The sequence below is a fragment of the Lathyrus oleraceus genome, chromosome 7, assembly GCF_024323335.1.
Source record: "Lathyrus oleraceus cultivar Zhongwan6 chromosome 7, CAAS_Psat_ZW6_1.0, whole genome shotgun sequence".
Taxonomy (NCBI): Eukaryota; Viridiplantae; Streptophyta; class Magnoliopsida; order Fabales; family Fabaceae; genus Lathyrus; species Lathyrus oleraceus.
In genome coordinates this window covers 407087636-407113298 of record NC_066585.1, presented here as the reverse complement: position 1 = coordinate 407113298, position 25663 = coordinate 407087636, and the positions used below count along the sequence as shown (strand labels likewise).

Sequence of the window (25663 nt, the reverse complement as noted above, 5' to 3'; positions counted from 1 at the left end):
TTGTGACGAACCTTTCCATCATGGTACGCTTTCACTTTCTCTTTGTACAGTTTGTTTGAATGGTAAGCATTGTTCCGTGATTCCTCCAATTCATGGAGCTGTCCTTTTCTTTTCTCTCTAGCTAAAGTGGAGTCAAAGTTCAAGAATTTGAGAGCTCATAGTGCTCTATGCTCCATTTCCACCGGGAGATGACAAGTCTTCCCATAAACCATCTGAAATGGAGTGAGTCCAATAGGAGCTTTGTAGGCGGTACGATACGCCCACAAAGCTTCATCCAATTTTGATGACCAATCTTTTCTAGAACTCGAAACCGTTTTTTCAAGGATCCTCTTCACTTCTCAGTTAGAAACTTCCGTTTGACCATTCGCTTGTGGATGGTAGGGAGTAGTCACCTTATGCTTTACACCATAATGTTCTAAAACTTTTTCCAATGGTGTATTGCAAAAATGTGACCCTCCATCGCTTATCAACACCCGAGGCACACAAAAACGTGAGAATATGTTTTTCTTTAAAAAATTTATCACCATTTTAGAGTCGGCCTTAGGTGAAGTGATTGCTTCCACCCACTTCGAAACATAGTCAACGGCCACGAGGATATACTCATTGCAGAAGGAAGAGGGGAATGGACCAACGAAATCAATGCCCCAACAATCAAAAACTTCTACTTCCAACATGTTGGTTAGAGGCATTTCATCCCGTTTGCCTATTCCTCCACTTCGTTGGCATGTGTCACAACTCTTGGCGTGTTCGTGTGCGTCTTTAAACAAAGACGGCCAATAAAATCCCGCTTAGAGGACTTTAGTGGTTGTTCGCAAACCACTATAGTGACCTCCATAAGGAGAGTTATGACAATGCCAAAGGATGTCTTTTGACTCTTCAAGTGTCACACACCTTCTTAAAATACTGTCCACACCCACTTTGAACAAATATGGATCATCCCACACATAGTACTTTGCATCCGCAAAGAATTTCTTTCTTTGATTACTAGTGAGGTCTTCCGGTGTCAAACCGGTTGCCTTATAATTAGCAAAATCGGCAAACCAAGGCCTTACTTGAATCGCATAAAGCTTTTCGTCCGGAAATTCTTCTCTTACTTCTTCTTCTTTGTTTGTAATTTCCACATTAACTAAACGGGACAAATGATCCGCTACCAAGTTTTCGGAACCTTTTTTATTCCGGATTTCCAAATCAAATTCTTGTAATAACAAAATGCAAAGAATTAATCTTTGTTTGGAATCCGGCTTGGTTAGCAAATACTTGATTGCCGAATGGTCGGTGTAAACTACAACTTTGGACCCGATCAAGTAAGCTCTAAACTTTTCCAATGCATACACTATAGCTAGTAAATCTTTTTCGGTTGTCGCATAATTGACTTGCGCCTCATTTAAAAATTTACTAGCATAGTGGATGGCATGAAAAAATTTAGCTCTTCTTTGACCAAAAACCGCACCAACCGCATAATCGCTTGCATCACACGTAAGTTCAAAATCAAGTGTCCAATTTGGTACAACGATTATGGGTGCGGTGACTAACTTTTCTTTCAACTCAAGGAAAGCTTTTAGACACGACTCATCGAAAAGAAATTGCGTACCTTTGTTGAGCAAATTACTCAAGGGCTTTGCTATCTTTGAGAAGTCCTTGATGAATCTCCGATCAAATCCGGCATGTCCAAGAAAGCTCCTTATTCCTTTGATGTTTGTTGGAGGTGGTAATTTTTCAATGACTTCCACCTTTTCTCTATCAACTTCTAGCCCTTCGGAAGACATTTTGTGACCAAGAACAACACCTTCGGTGACCATAAAGTTGCACTTCTCCCAATTGAGCACTAAGTTTGTTTCCACACATCTTCCCAAAACCACATCAAGATTTTTCAAGCACAAATCAAAGGACGATCCATAAACGGAGAAGTCATGCATAAACACCTCAATGCATTCTTCGATCAAATCCGAGAATATTGCTTGCATAAACCGTTGAAAAGTTGTTGGTGCATTACATAGTCCAAAAGGCATTCTTCGGTAAGCAAATATGCCGAAAGGACATGTAAAAGCCGTCTTCTCATGATCCGCCGGATTGACCGAAATTTGGTTGTAACCCGAATAACCATCCAAGAAACAATATAAATTTTTGTCGGCCAACCTTTCCAACATTTGATCCATGAAAGGTAGCGGGAAGTGATCTTTCCTTGTAGCTTGATTTAGCCTCCTATAGTCAATACACATCCTCCACCCGGTTACCGTTCTAGTTGGAATCAACTCATTTTTATCATTTTTGATAACCGTGATACCACCCTTTTTTGGAACTACTTGCACCGGACTCGCCCATTCACTATCGGAGATAGGACAAATCATTCCGGTTTCCAAGAGTTTGACAACTTCTTTTCTCACCACTTCTTTCATTGAGGGATTTAAGCGCCTTTGAGGTTGTGTAACGGGTTTGAAATTTTCTTCCATTATGATCTTGTGCATACAATAGGCCGGACTAATACCCTTTAAATTGGATAATACCCACCCTATTGCACCTTCATTCTTTTTCAACACTTGTATCAATTTATGCTCCTCTTTTGTGGACAAGGTATTGCTAATGATTACCGGTTTAGTACAATCATCACAAAGGAACACATACTTCAAGTGTGAAGGTAGCATTTTCAACTCTAATTTTGGCTCTTCCACTTTCTTTTTCACATCCAAGTCTTCATTTGTCTCTTCATGATAAACAATCTCTCCACAAGACTCCAATTCATGCAAAATTGCTTCAATCTCTTTTTCTTTATTTTTGGTCAAAACATTGTAAGCTTCGATAAGAGATCTTTCTAACGGATTAGAAACATGTACTTGGTTTACAACTTCCACTATTTCCTCCTCGGTGGCATCGATTCGGAAAGAATCATGCTTTTCATTAGGATGCTTCATGGCTTCAAAAATATTGAAAGTTACCTCTTCATCTTGCACTCTTACTTTCATGAGTCCATCATCAATGTCAATCATCATTCGGGCTGTTTTCATTAATGGTCTTCCAAGAATTAGAGGAACATCACGATCCTCATCCATGTCCACTATCATAAAATCTACCAGAAACAAGAATTTGTCCACCTTCACTAGCATATCTTGAGCAACTCCATATGGTGAAGTGGTAGACTTATCGGCTAGTTGTAAAGTCATCCTTGTAGATTTAATCTCAACATTCCCCAATGTTTGAACAATGGATAAGGGTATTAAATTGATGCTAGATCCCAAGTCGATCAAACCATTACCAATGTAAGTGCCTCCAATGGTTACCGGTAAAACAACTCGGCCCGGATCGGACTCCTTCCTTGGGAGAGTTTTTTGGATTATGGTGCTACATAGTGCATCAAGCAAGATTGTCTCGTCTTCCACATCTCTTTTTCTTTGTGAGAATATCCTTCATGAACTTTGCATATCTTAGCATTTGTTCTAATGCGTAGGCAAATGGAATATTTATTTGAAGTTGCTTAAATATATCCATAAACTGTGCATAGTATCTAGCATTATCCTTCTTTGATGGTGCGTGCGGATAAGGTAGATGTTGAGCTGGAATGACACTCACTCCTTTGTCTCCTTTCTTCTTCTTTCTTGGCTCGGCTTCTTTCTTCTCTTACACTTCACCCTGCTGCTCTGCTGACTGCTTCTGTTTCTGCTCTATTCACGGCTCGAAGGGAGATTGTGGCGCGAACTGAACAGTTTCTGCCACTTTCTCCTTTTCATAATCCACATCCTCATTTTCAGGTACAACAGCCACATCATTCTCTACTGTAATCTCCTCACTTTTTTCACTTGTCAACTCTTTACCGCTTCTAGTAACAATTTCTTTAGAATGCTTCTTTGGATTGGTTTGAGTGTTAGCGGAGAAGGAAGAGCGCGCGTGTTGTTCCGACAATTGCTTCGCAAGTTGGCCTACTTGATTCTCCAAATTTTTTATAGTTGCCTCATTGCTCTTTTGGTTTGCCATGGAGGCTTGCATGAAGTGTTGGAGAGTGTCTTCTAGCTTTGAATTTCCTCCTTGCGATTGTTGTCCTTGAGAATTTGGATGTTGATAAGGACTTTGTTGCTGAAAATTTTGGTTGTTGAACCTTGATGGTTGATAGCCTTGATTGTTCCTTTGATATGAGTTGTTGTGGGGTGGGGGTTGCCTTTGATAGCCTTGATTTTGGTTGTTCACATAACTCACTTTTTCCAATGGAGGACAATAACCGGTTGGATGATCTCCTTGACATAGTTAACAACATGCTACTTGATGTCTAGCTTGAGATACTTGAATTTCCTTCATTTGTTGTGGAAGTTTGGACATCTGTTGAGTGAGCAACTCCACTTGTTGAGAAAGTAGCTTGTTTTGAGCAAGAATAGCATCATTGGTATTTAATTCAAGAACTCCCAGTTTCCGTTGTGAATGACTACGGTCATGTTGACTTTGACGATCATTGAGTGCCATCCGGTCAATAATGACTTTTGCCTCTTCCGCATTTTTTGACATAAGAGAGCCACCCGCGGTAGCATCCAAAAGTGTCTTGTGAGTTGATTGGAGCCCATTTAGAAAAATATGGATTTGATTGAGCTCATCAAAACCATGGCCTTTGCATTTTCTCAACATTGACTTGAATCTTTCCCAAGCCTCATTTAGAGGCTCGTTGCTTCCTTGAGTGAATACCGCAATAGCCGTTTTGGCTTCCATGAATCGGGATTGAGGAAAATATCTTTCTAGAAACTTTTCTTCTAACAAATTCCAATCTGTCATCACTCTTGGTGCTTTATCAAGATACCACTCTTTTGCCTTTCCCACTAAGGAGTGTGGGAACATTCTCTCGAATAATGCTTCTTCGCCCGCTTCCTCTATTCCCGTAGAACCCGAAATCTCATAGAATTTGATGAGATGGGTATACGGATCTTCATGGTCCATTCCAGTGAATGGATTTGCATAAAGGAGTTGGAGGATTCTGGTCTTCATCTCCGTATTCCTTCCACCACGAGCAAATTGGGCATTCCTCCTTGGACTATTTGCAGACATTTCGGTAGAAGTTTCATCCACCATGTTTTCTTCACAAGTTTCTACACCCACTTCTTCGATTTGAACAAGTAAAGAAGTAGATACTTCTTCTCTCTGGTTCCTCTCTTCGGCTAGTTTCCTTCTTCTTCGTGTTTTGCTATTGAGCTTTCGAAGTGTTCTTTCAATTTCGGGATCGAATTGAAATTGCTCCTCGGTGGCCTTTCCTCGCATGCACCAGAATCTACAAAACTAACAAACCAAGTGAAACACAAGAGTGATAGTAAGTAAAAAAAAACTTAAAACCATGAATTATTGCAATGCTTGTAATATCAAACACCAATCCCCGGCAACGGCGGCAATTTGTTGAAAAGTATATTTCCGGCAAATATTTTAATATCGTATCCACAGAGATTGGTTGTTATTACCGCCATTCTATAATCCAAATTGTTATAAGTTTAAAATGTAACCAAGTTGTTTTGTTTGAAAAGTTATCTTTTGAGTAAAATGACACTAAGACAATAAAATAGTTTTAATCAAATGTAAAAGGCTTGGCAAGATTGGAGTTCACTATTCAAATTTCTTATGTTTCCTTAATGACAACTATATAGACTTAAAATTATTGATGATATTCAAGTATCCTCTCAATATCATTTATTTCTAAATGATATTGTGATAATCACTATATTAATGGTTAAATGATTTCTCTACCTAACTGTCAATATAGCAATCTTTAATGTTTGATACAAAATAAGAGTAGTGTATAAATCTATTTCTACAACTCATTCACTACTTGAAAGCATATTTTAAGTCAAGACTTGAATAATCTTTCTCAACAACAACTCAAATCTAAATATTCAAAATAGGGCAAAAATATCTTTCAATACATCAATAACCTTTTGTCAAATACAAGAGTCAAATGGAATACATAAACAAATAGGAATAGCTACTACCTCCAATCTTGACAAAATGGGGTTTAGCTCCTCATCATCATTTTGGACAGCAAAATGCAATATCAAAATAAGCTCTGTTTTTCTTCTACAATGTGTGAATGAAATTTTTCTCTTTTTTTCCATTCTGTTTTTTAAAGAGTTCATCCTTTCCTTAAATGTTCATTTTCATCTAAAACTGAAAAGCACTCTAAAAATGATACAAAACTGTCACACTAAAGTTGGGTTGAAAACAGAACACTTGGCCCAAACAAAATGCTTGCGGTTTTCGCAAGGTTCGCGGCGCCACCCCTGGTCACGGCGCGAACTGAAGCAATTTCAGCTTCTTTGCCTTGCAAGCTTCATTTAACAATTCTCCCAAGTGTTATTTTTCCAAATTGCCATTGAAACTTCTTCCAAATTATGCTTATGCACTCCAATGCTCTCTTGTCCAAAAACTCTACAAAACTAATAAATACGAGAAATATCTACTCAAAACATAATCAATTAAACTAAATTGCATTTTTACTAAATTGTGAGGATAATAGTGTGTAATTCAATGATAAAATGGTAAAAGGGACCAATAAAAATATATGAAAAGTAGTGCTAATTGGTCCCTAACAATCATCCATGTACCTTGAAATGCAAGAAAAGTCCAAGTACACGAGTTTATTCCAAGAGGTTTGACCAAAAAGTCAACATTTGAAGTCAAATTTCAAAGGATCACAACTCCTTTAATACTCAACATTTTTAATGATTATTTTTGCATATGAGTCTTCTCAATATCGTCTACAACTTCTATCAGGACAAGAGTCAATTATGCTTGGAGGATCATCAAAAGTTTGAATACATTATAGGTCATCTGTGGACTTAGTGAAATTTGACCTATTTTCAAGTGACTTTTCTAAACTTTCAAGGTTCGTGACTTCTTCAATTTACAACATTTTAGGCAGATTATTTTTTCACAATATCATTTGTGATGCCCTATAGAAGTTTTCTTTAAGGATCAAAGTTAAATTATGCTTGGAAGGCCAGAGAATTCTTTGAGACATTATAGGTCATTTTCGGTCGTTTGGGACTTAGAATTTTCCAAGTTGCATTATCATATTTTTGTGCCAACTTTAATATTCCATAACTCTGTGCTTAAGCATCCAAATGCAACCTTTCTTAGCATATTGTGATCTTTGGCTTGATGTCAACAAATTGTAAGAAGAATTGGATCAAAAAGCCTCATAAGCAAGATGCCCCGTTGAGTTAAACATGGTGACTTGGAACTGAAGAAATCATCATGATCAAAATTTTGAACTTCACTAATCCTCAATTACAAGCCAATTTACCATGCGTTTCAGACCTAAACATGTTTAATCAAGTCTCCAGAAGTTAGATGACTCATAAAACACATGATTTGGCTGAGTTTTGATGATTTTGTAGGTCACACTTTTATCACATCATGAGAAAATTCATTTTGCACAAATTAACCATCATTTGGCATGTATGAGATCACCAATTACTTCCCTATAAATAGAGCAACATATTTGCTTCACTCCAAAGCTTTGGGGAGCCAAAGAACCTCTGATTCACTCTCAAAATTTTCTAGGAAATTGAGCTATCGTGTTTTGACTTCTAGCTTGTTTGAACCCAACTTCATGATTCTATTAGCGCATCGGTCTCCTCTGAAGCTTTTGAAACAATTCTGAAGCTCTAAGACCTTCTGAAATGTCCTGACTAGATCAAGCTTCTTCAACCTTTGATCATCATTTCGACAGGGTAGTTCTGAGCATCATTTGAACCCAAACAAGTTACCACAATGTAGTCCTTCACTCTCTAATGCTTTCCCCTAACTTATTTGGTGTTGATTGATCGTGTCCATCATTTTAATTGTGATTCCATGTTTTATTCTTGCTATTTTCCACTTTACGCCCAGGCTTGATAGTTGTTGGATCTGCTACGTCAATTAATGAGGTCTAATCCAATGCCTTCGTGTTTTTCTGATTTTTATTTATTTTTATTTTTTATTTTAAATTGCATTTTCTTTAAAAATTCACAGGAAATTCCTTTTTTATCCAAAAAATCCCAAAATAATTTTTAAAATTTTTCTTCATCTGAATTTTATTTTTCCATATATTTATTTTCTTGATTTTCTTTTTTTTCCTTTGTTTTTATTGGTTTAAAAATACTTTTATGCATTTATAATTTCTGAAAAATTATTTTATGTTTTATTGACTATTTATTTGGTGTTTTGAAGGGCTTTACGGATTTTATCTTTTATTTCCCTTTTAAAATTTATTTTAAAAATATTTTTGGTGCGTTTTATTTTATTTTCTTGCATTTTATGCTTGTTTGACCTTTGTTCACTTCTGTTGGCCTTGGATCTTGGTTATTTTGATCATAGGTATCATCAAACTCAATGGATCTTGGGTGTTGATGGGGTGAAAACCCTAATCCACCAAGATGGATGATTGATTTTGATGAAGACTTGACCAATTCTTTGATCCAATTTCGATTCGGTTGCCCTTGTCTTCTTCTTCTTCATCATCATCTCTTTCTCTTCTTTTTTTTCTCTTGATCAATTGGATGGTTTGTGTCCATCTTATTCATGATGTGTGGATTCGTACTTGATGAACTTTCATCATTTCAAATCTACATCCTAATTGATCATGGATCATTTCAGGTACTTTGGATTGATGCATAAGTTTGTCCTAAGTATCATGAAGTATTGATTGATGTAATGGACCACTTTCCTAGCCTTTGTGCTTGATTCACCCTCTTTTATTTTTTTGTGGCATAACTTTAGGAGAATGATTTACATATCATTTCTCTAGCATGTATTAACACAAATATTATTATTGACTGACCTCAGATAGTTGTGACTTCTACATAAGTCCAATTACGATTGCTTACTAACATATTATTGTATTAACTTTACTTTAATGTAATTTATCTTATGCTCTTTATTTTTGTCATTGATTTCTTGCTATTTACTTTATGCTTTTATTTTAGCATCTCATATCATATTGTTTGTGTTTATGCTATTTTCTCTTTGTCCACTTGGACCTTTGTATATGTTTATGCTCTTTTTACTTTGTCCATTTGGACTTTTTTTTAAAGACATTAATAAAGGGAAAAAACCTAAAGAATTTGTTTCTCTTGATTCATGGACTTGAGATTATTATTATTGACATTATTATGGAGTTATGGACTTAGAACTAGGATCTTGACCCTTGCTTTGGGAGTTTGTAATTGAAGACCTTGAGATTCATCTTATACCTTTGATTGTGGGCTTCTTTTGAAGACTTGACTTGGTTATTTTGATTTCATCTTACACTTGGATCATTCTTTGCTTATTTGGCTTGCTTGAGACTTAATCCAAATGAGGGAATTATTGATTGACTCGTGTCGTACAGCTTGCTATCTCTTGGTTAGATCTTTCCTCCATAACTTTTACTTTATGTTCTAGGATATTCTCTTCGTCTCCTCGCCTTTTTTAATTTTCAAAATCTTCTTTCTTTTTTTTTTCAAAACCTTCTTGTTCTCAAACTTGACCCACTTTCTCAATAAACCTTGACTTTTGTCAAGAGATTTTCAAAATCTTTTCTTAATAAATGCTAATACATCTTAAGCTTATTCAAACCAATTTCAAAATACATAACTCATTCAAACTATTTTGTGCCTTTGTGCACTTTTTCTTTTAAATTTTTTTTCTCAAAGTTTATACTTGAGGCGTTTCCATAGTCGAGATGTAATTCTCCTATCCCCATAATATTGATGATAATTCTTTTCCACCTAAGAGAGCTAGTGGCATACTTGTTGATCTTTATCCAAGTTGGAGCACTTCTTTGTGGTGATGCAAAGTTCTCATACTTATGGGTGGTTAGTTGAGTGTTCTCCTTAAAATGAAAAAATATATTTTCTTTAAAAACGAATCAAAACAAATATCTTTGTTACTTTTACCATGAACTACGAGGTTTTGATCCTCCATTGCACTTTATTGGTACGTAGGCACGAGGCTCAGGAAGTCTTGGCGAACACAAAAATTATTAAAAAAAACATTTCTCTTCTCATCTCCCCAATCTTTTGCAAACAACACCATTTTTAAGCCAAAATGCACAAATTTTCAAAGAGGTTCCTATAGAGTACTATAGATGTTTAGGGTTATAATACCTTCCATTTGCATAACCAACCCCCAAACCCTTATCTCTGCTTTTATTAGTTTTGTTTTAAAATTTCTTTGGGTTTTGTTCATTCTTTTTCCCTTTCCTTTGGAAATAATAAAAGCGCGGTGGCGACTCTTGCTTTGTGAGTTAAGTTAATCAATAGCTTAATCTCAAAAAAATTACCGCTAGACCAGGTTCTCGATCATCATCTATCAATACTTAACTAAGAAGATGGTGCAACATTTTTCGGCAAGTAAGCATAAGAAAGTATTGGCTACCGGTTTGTTTAACATCCGACAAGGGCACTCAGAGTCTCTCCGATAGTATATGACAAGATTCAATGAAGGATCAATTAAGGTATCTCATCCAAATCAAGAAATGTTTGTTAGAGCATTTCTGCATGACCTCAAGGTCGAACAGTTTAATGAATCTTTAGCACAAAAATCAGCGTCTAACATGGATGAGGTTATCACCCGGGCAGAAAGTTATATCAAAGGAGAAGAAAGTAACATCGAAAAAAGATCTCGAGATGTAAAGGAGAAAGTGTGGGAAAATGAGGAAGGAGTTGGACATAGGAAAGAATACTTTAAGTCGGGACCTAGAGATCGGCCAATAGCAAGACCATCCCGACGACCGTTCGAAAAAGAGCAGGAGTACATGCCACTAAAAGCTAGGCGCAAAGATATCTTAAAGGAGGTCTATCACCTCAAGTTGCTCCCCGTGTCGGTAGTCCTAAAAGGGGTGCATATTGTGATGGGAAAAGACGGATGTGCATGGTGTACGTACCATAGAATTCGAGGACGCCACACGGAAAGTTATCATCAGCTGAAGAAAGAAATTGAGATATCAATTCAAAGAGGTCGGCTATTGTCGTATGTTTAAGACGTATGAGGTCGTATTAATAATAGTTGACATAGCGCTTGTGAAGACATAAGCTTACATCCAATTAATCCACTTGGAGCCAAAGCCCATCCTCTTTAACATGTATCTTGAAGAGTTCCAACTAACATTGTCATATGGTTTCTCAAAGTCAATCTTTAGAATCATACAATTCCTCCTATCTCTAGAAGCTATGTCTATTAACTCATTCACCACTAAAACCCTATCAAATAGTTGTCTTCTAGGAACAAAGGCATGTTGATTTTTAGATATAACATGTCCAAACACAAGCTTTAACCATGCAGTTATGACCTTACAAGCTTAGCCTATATTCATTCAGACCTTAGGGGTTCTTGTTATTAGGAGTCAATGCTAGGAATTATTATGTAATAGCCTTAGATAGCCTAGCATTGCAATCAAACTCATGAACAAACTCTACCAAGTCTCCCTTCAAAGTGTTTCAAAAAAATTTAATGAATTGGAAATTGAGTCCATCTGACCCAAGGCTTTTATTTCCATCATACCCCTACCTAGCATCCCTAATCTCCAATTTTGAGAATGTCTCTTTCAACTTATCCCTCTCCTCTATAGACAGGAAACTCAATTTGATTTCTTCGAGCAAAGGTATTTGAAAGTATGATTCTTGGAACCCATATCTTTAAAAAATCTCCTCACTTATTCTTTTACATCTACCATTGTCTATACCAAACCCCTAATCGTGTTTATAGATCCTATGAAATTCTTCTTATTTCTTTCCTTCATGACATTGTGAGAAAATCTAGTGTTCAAGTCTCCCTCTTTGATCCACTTCGACCTAGATTTCTACCTTAGTAAACTTTCTTTTTGATTGATCGTTAAGTGAGTTGCGGCAGCAACAACGGCTTCTCGCAAAGCGTCAGATCGAGTAGCTTTTTATCCAATCATTACTTACAAGCGTAAAGCTTAGTGATTGAAAATTCTGGAAATCGAAGTTGAAATGCTACTTGATTGGATCAAATGCGATAAATCTTTGTGTTCAATTTTGAGAGCTCTTGATCCAATGATCTAAGAAGGTTTCGATCTAATGAATCAAATAATGAACGTGAGATCGTGGAGAACACAATAATCAGAAGTTGATTCTCACTGAAGGTGCCATTATTTCGTATTAGAACCAGAAAGGGAAGAGACAATGGTGAATATGAGCTTCCAGTGCAGCAGAGAGGGGACTGACCTGCAAGGTTGGCACTCTGATGTTCATGTCAGTATGTGGGGCATAAGAGCGAATTGAAATTGATTTTGAAATTGAATACTTGAATTTACACGCGTTCTATATATAGTTAAGAAGAAGTAGCTATATGCTATTTGATAGGAGTTAATCCCAAAAAATCGTTGGGTGCATCTGTAATTTAAATCTCCTATATCTATTTATAGGATGGTTCTCGTGCGTTTGGAAAGATTCTAAAAAGATTATATTTCCTTAAAATGGTAAGTTGAGATCAATATTATTGGACTAGATTAAAAATAATTTATTTTTTTTAAAACAATTCGGGACGAATAGGATTTGGTTACAAGTTTGTAAAATATATATTTTTTTATGACCAAGAGAAAGTCATCAACATGGTCATAATGGCTTGAATGTAATTTATGAAGAGTTTCCATTACTAGATTTTCCTCACGTGTTAATTTACAAAGCCAAAAGGAAGCGTGGGAAATGTTTCCTGATAGCTTCTTGGAAGATAAGGAATATGTATGACGGATAATGACACTATTATTTTCTACTCATTTTCTATGTGAAAAGGAACAAGGACCACGAACTTTGACTAATTTTAGTACTACTCATAAATAGTTATTTACTAGTATCTGCTGAGAAAGACCCTTATGATTGATCATATTATAAAACATGTTGGTATATTGGTATATGAAACACGTTTTGGATGTGAAAGCCTTGTACTATATAAATTCAATTAAGGAGTGTTCTGACACATAAACCGACTAACAACAAGACCAATATCTCTCTCCTCTCACCTTGAAGAAACACGTTCGCTCACTCATTCACTGAGTTAGTTCTTACAGAATTAATTAAGATGGCGAGAACACCTTTTTGTGACAAAAGTGGAATGAGGAAAGGGACTTGGACAGCTGAGGAAGATAGGAAACTAATTGCTTATGTAACTAGATATGGTTGCTGGAATTGGCGGCAACTTCCTAAGTTTGCAGGTAATTTATATATAGAACATGAAATAATAGTTACGATGAATGTGAAAATTTGTGTAGTTTATTCATCAAGTTGTTTTTCATTTCAGGTCTTTCAAGGTGTGGGAAGAGTTGTAGGTTGAGGTGGTTGAATTATCTAAGGCCTAATATCAAAAGAGGAAACTTCATTCAACAAGAAGAGGAATTGATTATCAGAATGCATAACCAACTGGGAAATAGATGGTCGGTCATTGCGGCTGAATTACCTGGAAGAACCGATAACGAAGTAAAGAACCATTGGCATACTTCACTTAAGAAGAGAGTTCAACATATGAACACGGTCTCAAATGAAAAAACCATAGCCACCAAATCTCCAGCTAGTTCCCAAATCTCAGACATCACAGGCCCATTATCTCCATTTTCATCATCCAATAATGTATCTTCCACATCTGAAGATGATTTTGGTTTTCTAGATGCGTTTATAGAATCCATGGATGAAAGTTTTTGGCTGGATGATCTTTCAAACACACCAAGTGGAATAGTGCAAAACAATATTCATGATACAACCTCTAATGATGGTATTTTAGTGTCTCACAATCATTCGTCCAATGAAAGTTTTGCTCTTGATAATAACTTTAGCGGCTTTCTAGATGCGTACACAGAATCTACTGTTGATAGTTTTTGGACGCACCCATATGAAGGTGACATGTCACATGTTCCAAGCCAACTTCTGGCACCTTTGCCGATGGAATCTGAATATTTTTCAATAGTATATGATGAAGATATATGGAATTGAAGTAATTTGTAAGATAAATTAGACTATTTTAATCAATAAAACTTCTCATTTTCCGTCTGCTTAATTGTTATTTTGCAAATCATTTTTGATTGAAATATCACGTTAGATATTTACAAGCTTAAGTTTTAAATTGATATGTGGTGTATCCCTCTCTTGTGTTCTGTTCGCGAATATTATGAGTCTATCGGATTAATTAGTTGTAAGTGTAAAGTCTATCGTGTATTTTTAAAAGATATCGATCTCACATAGACCAATAGTCAAATCTATCATTTTTAATTGTTACGATGTTTATCTAAGACAATAAAATTAAGAATAGGAAAAGATAAAATAATAAACTTTAATAAATTCGAACAAGTAATACTAGAACATGGTTCACATCAATTAACACTATTTTTTATTGTTTCTAAATAGGATCATTGTACGGGGCAATATTTTCTACTTTGAAAAGAATGTAATTGAACACGAACTGTCGCTTTCGCGTATTCAGAACCAGATTTGACTCTCTAATTTATATCGTCCACTGTCACGGGTGACCGACGCTTTTTGGTTTAAAGTAGTAAATCCTATTTTAAGAAATCAGACTCTTTACTCAGTTGAAAAGTAATTTTGATTGGAAATTTTAACTTAAAAGACTTCCAAGCTTTCGTTCTGGTAATCGAATCCTAAACCTATAAACGCGTCCGTAAATAGTTTTAAAACCCCCTTCTAGAAATATTAGACTTTTCTAGTTAATTGACAAAGTGCTTTCGCGGTATTCATTAATTAAGAACAAACAAATCTTATTCTTTAATGTCGGACGACTTTCGATCTTACCCGACGTTTTCACGGCTCAACTTTCGTAGTGACCGATTAAATTGAGTTCAGAAAAATTGTATTAAAACCAAAACAACCCACAATTGAAATCCTAAAGAAACAATAGTTAGAGTACCTTAAAGTGACGGTCCTCACATCCCAACATCAATAAATTAGCTGGACATGCTTATGACAAACATGAAAACATAAGTTTGAAACTTAGAAGTAGACATTGCGGAAAGGTAATTTAAAACAATGTGGTGCGATAAATAAGACTTGGAAATAAAAGAAGTAGTGTGAGGCAAGGAAAAAAAGTGCGAGTAAAAAAATAAAGCGGTAATAAATGTGAAATATAATAAAAACTTACTCCAAACGGAGGCTTGAATCTGGTATAGAATAAATTGTTGAAGACTTGTAAAGAAATATAAATGGCGGCAAGATTAAAATACAGGAAAATAAAGTGCTCCAAACTTTGTACAAACTCAATGCTCTCTAGTGCTATAACCCATCGATGTGATGAGTTATAACTTTGATTGGTATTTCTAGTGCTTAAGATTGTGCTAAGCTTGGATGCCTTGGAAAATGAAGCTTATCGCCTATTTATAATGTTCCAAAGTCCAAAATATCAAGTGGGAAGCTTCTTCATTCGTGGGAGAAAATATAGGAGTGCATGGGGTGAGTGGGAGACCAAGCAAGTCCATTTTCTAACCATCTGGCCATCACAAAGGATGGCGAACGCCATGACAAGGTGGTGAGCGCACCTTCCCAACCTGTGGAGGAGTGGGTCAATCCGCCTGTTGGTGAGTGGGACACGTCATTTCTCATGTGGCATTCTCCATAGTGAATGCCATGTACGTCGCCTTGTGTGTAATTTCCCATTTTTCTTCGTTTTGCATCCGAACTACTTTGTTTCTTTGCACATGACTCTTATATAGTCAAATACATGAAATGAAGACAAAATACCCACACAACACTAGAAATGGAGGTAAAATGATAATAAAACAAGTACGAGACGAGTCAAAATAACTGTGTAATTTTGTGTTATCATGGTCCTAGAGCATTAGTCTCATTGGTGCTCCCGACTCTCGTGGACTCTTATGGGAGAACATGGGATGGATCTGGTGTTGGATCCTGTTATAGGATGTGTAGGACTAACACTTGTGCGGGGCAATGTTTGGTGCAAGTGTGAATGGTTAAATTCCCTCATTGCCTATGAATGAGTGAAATCTTGGATTTATAAGAGAGATGACTCATTTACCTAACACCTTAAGGTTTTGGGTTGAGATGTGGTGTCTCCATCTCTTATGGTCGTGGAGCACTAGTCTCATTGGTGCTCCCAACTCTCCCGGACTCCCCAACAGTGGTATCAGAGTCGTGGTTCATCTTTTCGGGGGAAAGGGAGCTGGATCCAGTGTTGGATCCTATTATAGGATGTGACGGACTCACACTTGTGGGGGATAATGTTCGATGCAAGTGTGAGTGGTTAAAGTTCCATTTTCTCTACGAATGAGTGGAATGTTGAATTTATAAGATAGATGACTCATTTACCTAACACCTTAAGATTTTGGATTGAGATGCGGTGTCTCCCTCTCTTGTGGTCCTAGAGCATTAGTCTCATTGATACTCCCAACTCTCTCGGACTCCATAACACTTTTAACAACATAATTTTGATATCTTATTTCTTCACACTGTCTCATGTTTTTCTTTTTTAAAATGTGTTAGTCAAAATGAAATTAATTAACTATGTATTCTCCACATAACATTGATGTAGAAATGATGTTGAATAAAAACTAAGTCACGTTTATACTTGAACCAAAATGTCAAACCTTTGAGATAAACATGAAGATGATGGATAAGAGGGTGGAGAAGACGAGTGTGCAAGCACAATGAAGCTACATACATGTTTCTGGATATAAACACAAAATTCTAAATACAAACACAAGTTCCTGAAGTGCTGGTGTAAGATTTTTTTAGGAAGGTAAGTCACAAATTTCTAGCCCCTTTCTCATTTGGGGTTTAACTAGTCTGGTGGTTGTTTTAGGAGTTTTTGTGTGTTTATGATTTTTAGCATAAAATTCCATACTTCTATGTACCTTTGCTTAGGGTTTAAAAGAATGTGTGGTTGTTTTAGGGTTTTTTCACCTCTTTTCTTCTCCTTTATAAATTAGGTATTATTTTAAATAGGTAAAAATGGAAGAATTTATGCATGTGTTTATTCATCATGGAGAGTCAATTGTATTTGATAAACTAACAAGGTATGAAGGTACAGTTTCATAATCAATTGCGATGTTGATAAATGGAGATATTTTGTTGTAAGACGCATTTAAAATTCAAGAGACAAGTTTTCAGTCAACTTAAAGGAATTTATATGCTCATGTAGAAAATGACAGCTCACAACCTTGTCATATGCTCATGCAGTTGCATCTATAAAGAGAAAGAACCTTAAATTAGATTGATATATTCCTAAAATATACAAAAAAACGCAAGTATCAGGAAGTCTGTAAGTCAGGATAGTCAAGCAAATCAGACAACTCAAATAACTCAAACCATTGAAGCATCTCATGCCACTTAACCAACTCATTCAAAGAATTTGTCAAAAATGAGTGTTACACGAGCATCAAAAAGTGTTGTATCCCTAGGTCCTACTACCAAATTTTGTGCTACAAAAAATATGATATAATCTACTACCAGGCTTAGTTCTTCTAAAAAAAAAGAGGAGTACTCTAAGAAAAAAACAACTTAGTTTAAGAACTTTATTGTATAAATATTGTAGGTTGATGAAAGATATTTATTTATGAATGGTATTAATGAATGTTATTCAACATGTTTTATATGTTTTTTTAATAATTAATATTTAAAGGTTGTTAATGTATGTTTGTTGAATTATAAAAACTAAAGACTTAAATATATTTTTGGTCCCCTAGTTTGATGTTTTTTTTTTTAATTTCTAGTCCCTCCATTTTAAAAACTACTTTTTTGGTCCCCTAACTTTAGTTCTCTTGAGATTTTCATGATCCCCTTCAGTTTTGCAGACGTGGTCCCCTTATTAATGACATGGCACTGCTAAATTAACACCACGTCAAATTTTATGTCTTTTTCAATTAAAATTAATTATTTTTTATTTTACAGATTACTAATAAGTTTTTAAATTTATTTTTAATGTAATACTAGAGTAATTTAAATATGAAAATTATTGTAAAGAAATTTTTGGTCCAAAAGCCCATTTGCTACAACACTGATCCAATACTTAAAGGCTCATTGTCACTCTATTCCACTTAAGCAATAGCTCGTGTTTGTTTAAACTTTATAAAATCTTACAAAATTTAGAAAAAAATCGATGTGAAACCATCTGCATCCCCTTTCAGTATAAGAGAACTCATTTTTGCATGATTAACTACAAGGTTAATTGTATCCCCTTTCTATACTTGGCTATGATGTTGTGTACCATTCAACACTTCACATACAAATAGTTGTTATCTATCATTTGTAGAACAGTTAAACAAACAAAGTCAACATGAACCATCATCACATTCTTCGATTTTATGGACAATAATTATGTGCCACCGAAGCGAGATTTTGATAACAAGATTCCTGGGAAACACAATTTTAAAATGTATTACTTAAGAAATGTGGAACTCAAATTGTTATTTGCTGTGAAAATTAGAAGAACATACCATACGTTTTTCTTTTGGACCTCACCGATATTGGCGTCTGCTGCTTCTATTCTGGCATGTTACTTCTTGAATGTTCCTTAGAATGCAAGTAGCATTTTCCTTTTTGTGTCAACTTTGCGCTTTGTTCAAGATCTGATTTCAAACATCTTGGATGTTATTGTAGATATCATCCAGGCAAAAGTTGCATTTGCTCGAATCGTTAATTTCCTTGATGCACCAGAAGTGCAGAGTGAAAATTGTAGCAAAAGGTGCTTTAACAATAACCTCAAAGACTCAATTTCTATAAAATGTGCATATTTTTCATGGGAAGTTAATGCATCAAAGCCAACACTAAGGAACATAAACTTAGACGTTAGACATGGGAAAAATGTGGCAATTTGTGGAGAAGTTGGTTCAGGAAAACTAACCCTCTTAGCAACAATTCTTGGAGAAGTTTTTAAAATAAAGGGAACTGTAAGTTTCGTTTCCTTTTTACTCCTACAATACGCTCCTAAACGATGTAATACTCAGATTGGTTGTAATTTGGATGATATTTCTATTTTTATTAAAATAACAACTAACGTATTTTTCTAGTGTGGTATCATTTAAATGGATACACTAATGTCCTATCATATTGAAATTCTGGTATCAGATATAAGATGTTGAAGGTAATGTTACGACACTGATATCTGTCAACACACAATGGATAAATAAACAGAATGGTAAAGCAAATAACACAAGCAATTGTTAACCCAGTTCGGTGCAACTCACCCACTTCAACAAGTTACAGTCTTTATCACCTAATCTCTACCCGTGCAACTTCTACCTAAGCACTCTTAGATATGAGAACCCATTCACTTTCCTTACAATCACACACCAGTGATTTTAAACAACAATCCCTTGTGAAAATAAAATACTTTTCAATTACACATTCTTGATTTTACTTCACAGTTTCAATCAAGAGGACACACTCTTGATCTTGCTTCAAAGCTTTGATCAAGAAGACACACACTTAATCTTGCTTCACATCTTTGATCAAGTAGACACACACTATTGCTTAACAATTTTAGAGTGACAAATTACAACCACAAATCAGTCCAATTCAATCATCAATGGATGACTTGAATGACCTACAAGTCTTACGACTAAACAGACACAAACCCTAGCTCTCTCTCTATATTTGGCTCAGTCTTGGTTGTGTGTTCAAACAGGTTTTCTAGATCCCTTTTTATAGAAGCTCTCAGCTGGGCTTGGACATCTTGAAAACCCTAAATCTATTTTCAAATCAAATCTTTTTATAACAGTTATATAGATCTCCTTGGAAAATAAGTAAATCTCGTTATAATCCATGATTGAATGCGCCAGCTAGCCATATCTTCAATCATCCAAAGATTGCCATTAGTTGTGCAATCACAAAACACCAGACATTCATACTGAATGTTCTGTGTACAGGATGTCATGACATCGGGTCTGACATCCTGGAAAAATCCTGCATAATCCAATAATTCCTTTTATAACTTCCAGCAGGTACAGCCATATCAGATGCCATGACATTGTGTATGTCATCTGAAACAATCCTGCATGAACATGTCTTTCATTTAAGCTCCAGCAGGTACATCCATATCAGAAGCCTTGTCATTGTATGTGGCATTCTGAAACAATCCTACATGCACATGTTCTTGAACTCCAGTAGGTACATAGGATATCTCATGTTAAGACATCACACATAACATCTTGTGAACACTCTTTGTTTTACCAAAATTGTTGCCAACACTTAGAATCAACAAACTCCCCCTTTGGCAAATTTTGGCTAAAACATATATTTGTCCTTTTTGTTCACAAGGCAAACTATCAACAGTTAAACAACATAACAGAAGTTTAATCAGCAGCAGAAGCAAAACAATTACTAGCTATGGCTACTAGTAATACACACATGCACAAGGGTACTTCTCTTCCCCCTAAATCTGTGAAACAAACAACAGAATTACTAGTTATGGATGCAACTAGTAAGACACACAAAAGCACAATGCACAAGGGTACTTCTTCTCACCCTAAATCTGTGCATTCATCAAATATAACAGTTATTGTAACTCCAGCACCTGTACCAGCCAGAATGTCATACTGACATCGGCTTCAACATCAGCACCTGTACACCATATCAGTCATCCCCTTTGACATATGAAAACAGAATGCCATTCTGTTGTAGCACCTGTGCACTTCTTTTAATAATAGCTGTCCTCCAGTCCAGCCACACACATCTCTCCACAACTGCTTCCATATCAACACTTCTCCCCCTTTTTAGTCAAAATTGACCAAAGGTGACCAATCAAACAAAATAAATGTCAATTAGTCTGTCAGAGAATGTCAGGACAGATGTTATAACATTAAACATGTTAAAACATAATATTCATGCAGTACAAACCATCATTATACACAGCTGAAAGCTGAGATAATGAACAAATCCAAGGAACTCTTTAAGAGCCCTAAATATTACAAAACAGGCATCAATGAGGACTGCCACAAAATAAAAAAACCAGAAAAAAACATCAGTCTTTTTAGGCCAGGTTCCACCAAACTTTCCAGCACTCCTCCCAGTCTTCAATTCAGCCAGGGACCATTAATCTGAAGAAGAAGAATCATCTTCACCTTCACTTGTGTCGTCACCTGCACCTTCAAAATCTTCTGAGCTTCCATAACTTCCGTTGGCATGGGATTTTGATCTTGTATTTGAGTCCTTCCCAACCTTTTCTACTTCTTCCTTCTCCAGGCTACAGATAAGAACTTCTAAAGCCTCTTTTCTAGCCTTGGCCACCCTTATACCATTGTCCAATTCCTTGCAGGTCTCTTTTAGTTGGTCAATCCAGCTTCCTTTAGCTGTAGACTCCCTTCTGGAAGATGTCATGACATCATTGACATGACTTCCCTCAAACAGCTTATAATGTATGGATAGAGGGGATTTTCTCCTGCTTGGAATGTCACTTGTACTCAGAATCCCTGGTTGTTGGCTCAGGATAATGCCACAGATAAGGGAGGGGAAAGCAATGGGTAACTTCACAGCATTTGTAGAAGCATGTCTAATGGTTTGATCAAATATGAACTTGCCAAAATCATAGTTAACCCTTGTTCCAATTGCATGAATGATTCTTCCAAGATTGATGGAGATGGTAGAGGCATGATTAGTAGGAATCCAATTAGCTGAGCCAATCTTGTGCAAGATGGCATATTTAACACTGAGCCTTCCAGCTGATAAGTGATTCCTACTAGGCCATTCCTTAACTTGGCCAACTGTGATAACCCTACAGACTTCATTGTCAGTGGTCTCTAGGTCTACTCCTCCATCTGTTCCTCTTCCTAGGAACTTGTTGATGACACTTGGTGAGAATTTCACACATTTTCCCCTTACAAACACCTTACAAAACTCCCTGTTGTTCTTGTCATGAATATCCTCAGGGATATTAACAATAAACTCTTTTACCAACCCCTCATAGCATTGGGGTAGAGTCAACACAGTCTTCATGAGTCCAGCATTTTTGATCAGCTCAATTACCTCCTTTACCTCTACAGCTTCTTGTCCAAGCTCTCTTTCAATGGCCACTCTTCTCTGAACGACATATTTCCACTTTGCTGCTCCATCTTCCAAGTGAAAGGAGATATTGTCTAGATGTACAGCAGCAGCCTTGCCAGAAGATTTCTGAACAACCTGCCTTTTTGCAGGGGAGATGTCTGGGACATCGTCTTTAACATCCTCCTCAGAGTCATAGCTATCTCTTTCTTTTCTTTTCCCAACCTCAACCTTGCTCCAGGGTTTTGAGGGTCCTATCCCTGCAGCCTTTTTCTTTCTAGCAGCTCTTATTTTAGCCACACTTTTCCCTTTCCTAGTTCTCAGTTTCTCAGCTACACTAGGTTTTACCAGATGAACCAAAGGATCATCCTCTCCTTCAGAGCTTTCTTCCTCTAGGTCAATAATGTTTTCTTGAGGCACATTTGGTTTCTGGATAGGTAGGGTTTTACCTAGAGAGCAAAGCCCTTCAGCAGCAACCTCCTTTTCTGATCTAGATGAGTCATCATCTTTATCAGCATGAGGTTCTCCCTCAAGAGAGGGTTCCTTTCTGGACAGAGGGGTAGAAACCCCTTCAACTTTATGCCCTTCACTCAGAATCCTCGTGACTAGTTTTCTTATAGCACGATCAACATAATACATGTCTTTTGGAAGAGAGGAGTTACCAGAGGTATTACCTTGCTTATCTCCAGCATTGGAGGAGGGGCCTGTGGTGTTGCCAGGTATCATGCACAGAGGAGTGACGTCCATCACGTCTTCATCAACAAACTCCATGGATGGAGTCTTTGCATGTTGGGAGGATTTAGAACCAGATGATGATGGATGTTGAGACATGTTGTAATACTTTTGAGAAAAGTTTCTTTGCCCTAGTTGAGCTTCTCTGAGAAGTTGAATGGTAATGGCGATTACTGAGTTTAGGTAGCGTGTGCTAAGGGAGTAGATACTATTTTCAAAGCTAGGGAATGATTTATCATTAATGTGGCTCTTTCTTTTAAAAGGGCAGACACTATTTTTATTTTCTTTATTTTTCCATTTTAACTGCCATAATTTCTCAAGAGTCCAAATCCCTAATTTCCCTCCCTCATATTCAATTTTACCCAAATTCCTTGCAAGCTTGTCTGCTAGTTCCAGTCCGAGCTTTAGACTTCTGAGTTTGTCTTCCACAAATTTTTTAATGGAGTGATAATAGTAAGAACAGTACTTTGTCCATCTGTGCTGAATCTGATTTTTGGACCTAGTTTCAGCATACAATGTTATGACATCGTGTATGACATTGTATGCAGTCATTAATAGTTTCATCCAACCCAGTTGAGCCCAACTGCTATCATCTTCTATAGATGTTATCCAAATCTTCTCCATATTGTCCTTGGCCTTTTTGCACAGAGTCCTTTGTGGCTTAGTCCCAACAGATTCATTCTTCCTGTGACTGGTCATATGTCCACCTGTTTGATCTAACCTCTCAGTTTTTTGAGCCATCATAATCTTTTCTCCTCTGAGCTTCTGGTGTGACATCTTTGTATGACATTTCCCCCAACCTTGTTTTTCATCACTCTTGAGAGCATCTGTACTCAACCAATACTTTAAGGGATAATCCACTTGAGAGCTCCATATGTAGCAATTATCTTTGGTCCTGATTCCTCTCATAATTACTTCACCATCTATATCAAGGATTAGACATTCAGTTTTGGTGAAGTTAACATTCAGACCTTGATCACATAGTTGGCTGATGCTTATAAGGTTTGCAGTTAAGCCTTTGAGTAGTAGAACCTTGTCAAGTCTAGGTACTCTAAGGCAATCAAGCTTACCTGTTCCCTTGATTTCACCTTTTGCTCCATCTCCAAAGGTTACATGACTTATAGTATGGTGATGCAGATCAGTTAGCAGGTCTTGGTTTCCAGTCATGTGTCTGGAGTATCCACTATCAAAGTACCATTCTTCTTTGGCTGAGATTCTGAGGGGAGTGTGAGCTATCAGACTTGTGACTTTAGTCTTAGGGACCCATTGCTTCTTGATGCTAGGCATGTGCTGTTTGGGTCTGAATTGATAGTGATCCTGATGATGAGCAGGCTTAGAATAGCCATACAGTTTATAGCAGAAAGGCTTTAGATGACCAAATTTCCCACAGTAATGGCATCTCCATCTTTGGTGTTTCCCATTCAACTGTTTTCTCCTCTGGTGTTGTGACATCACAGGTTTTTGAATGCACTTAAGTTTGGCTTGAGGTTTGACACCAGTGTGACTGCTCTCAGGCTTTGAGTTATTATACCCAATACCAGATTTGTCTCCTGTTATTTGTCCAGTTTGAAGAATCTTGTCTAAGGAGTCAGACCCATTGCTTAACATTCTTACATACTTGGTCATTTCTTATAATTTAGAATTTTGTAACATGACTTCAGTCTTCAATTTAGAGATGGTTTTTTCATGGTCTGCCTTCTCACTTTCCAGCTGTGCTATCTTCTGATTTTCAGCTTGTGGTTTTAGCTTGACATTCAGAACCACTGCTTTTGTTTGTAACTTTGAGATGATTTCCAAGTATTCTGCCTTCTCTTTCTCAAGTTGAGTTATTTCCATCTTCTGACTTTCAACTTGTTTGCACAACTCTACACTTTTGTGACACAACTTTCTGTAGGTGGAGGCCAACTCTTCAAAGGTTACTTCATCATCACTCGAGTCTTCATCAGATCCCCATCTTCCTGTCAAAGCAATCCCAAGATTTGCAGCCTCCTCTGTATCACTTTCATCTGACCAGGTGACAGCAAGACTCATCTTCTGCTTCTTGAGGTAGGTTCCACATTCTGTTCTAATGTGTCCATACCCATCACATTCATAGCACTTTACTTCTTTTCCTTCTTTGGGCTTCTCCTCTGGCCTTACTCTTCTTCCATTGCTGATGTCAGATGAGATGTTCTTGACATTTGTCTTGGATCTTTCGTCCATTTTCTTTAACAATCTGTTAAACTGTCTTCCTAGCATTGCAACTTCATTGGCCCATTCTTTCTCCATATCTTGATTGTTTTCCTCTTCTATGTTGGATATGAAGGCAATGCTCTTGGTTTTCTTTTCAGTTCCATCATTCAATCCCATCTCAAAGGTTTGGAGGGATCCAATTAGCTCATCTACCCTCATGTTGGAGATGTCTTGAGATTCTTCTATGGTAGTCACCTTCATTGCAAATCTCTTAGGAAGTGACCTAAGTATTTTTCTTACCAGTTTTTCATCTAACATCTTCTCACCCAAGGCTCCAGAGGCATTGGCAATTTTAAGGATACTCATGTAGAATTCATGAATATTTTCATCTTCTTTCATCCTTAGTTTTTCAAACTTGGAGGTGAGCAGCTGAAGTCTAGACATCTTTACCCTAGAGGTGCCTTCATGAGTGGTCTTGAGAATGTCCCAAGCATCTTTGGCCACTTCACAGTTATTTACCAGCCTGAAAATATTCTTGTCTACCCCATTGAATATTGCATTCAAGGCTTTAGAGTTTCCAAGAGCAAGATCATCCTCCTCCTTGGACCATTGTTCTTCAGGCTTCTTCTCAGTAATGGGTTCTCCTTCTTTAGTGACTACAGGGTGCACCCAGACATTCAAGTCGATAATAAAAAGAGCAAAATGCTGATTTTTAGGGTTTTTGGCTCTTTTTCGCTCCTTTTCTCGATCGGGGCTCCTATTAAGGTAAAAACCTGAAAATAAAGGAAAACACAGTAATAACACAACAAAACGATAATAAAATAACT

The 25663-nt window shown here is 36.7% G+C and overlaps 2 protein-coding genes across 2 annotated transcripts; one reads left to right on the top strand and one right to left on the bottom strand.

Annotated features, from left to right (window-relative positions):
• The first annotated feature begins 12861 nt into the window (after positions 1-12861).
• On the top strand, positions 12862-13989 carry LOC127106747 (transcription factor MYB13). The gene is made up of 2 exons (XM_051044053.1): positions 12862-13153; positions 13240-13989. Exons 1-2 carry the CDS (start codon positions 13021-13023, stop codon positions 13923-13925), a joined length of 819 nt encoding a protein of 272 aa, XP_050900010.1. The 5' UTR covers positions 12862-13020; the 3' UTR covers positions 13926-13989.
• A 6998-nt stretch (positions 13990-20987) lies between these two features.
• LOC127104058 (uncharacterized) lies at positions 20988-22763 on the bottom strand. The gene is made up of 2 exons (XM_051041274.1): positions 21850-22763; positions 20988-21258 (listed from the first exon to the last, which is right to left on the bottom strand). The coding sequence occupies exons 1-2, from the start codon at positions 22761-22763 to the stop codon at positions 20988-20990; spliced, it is 1185 nt and encodes a 394-aa protein (XP_050897231.1).
• Between the last annotated feature and the right edge of the window lie 2900 nt (positions 22764-25663).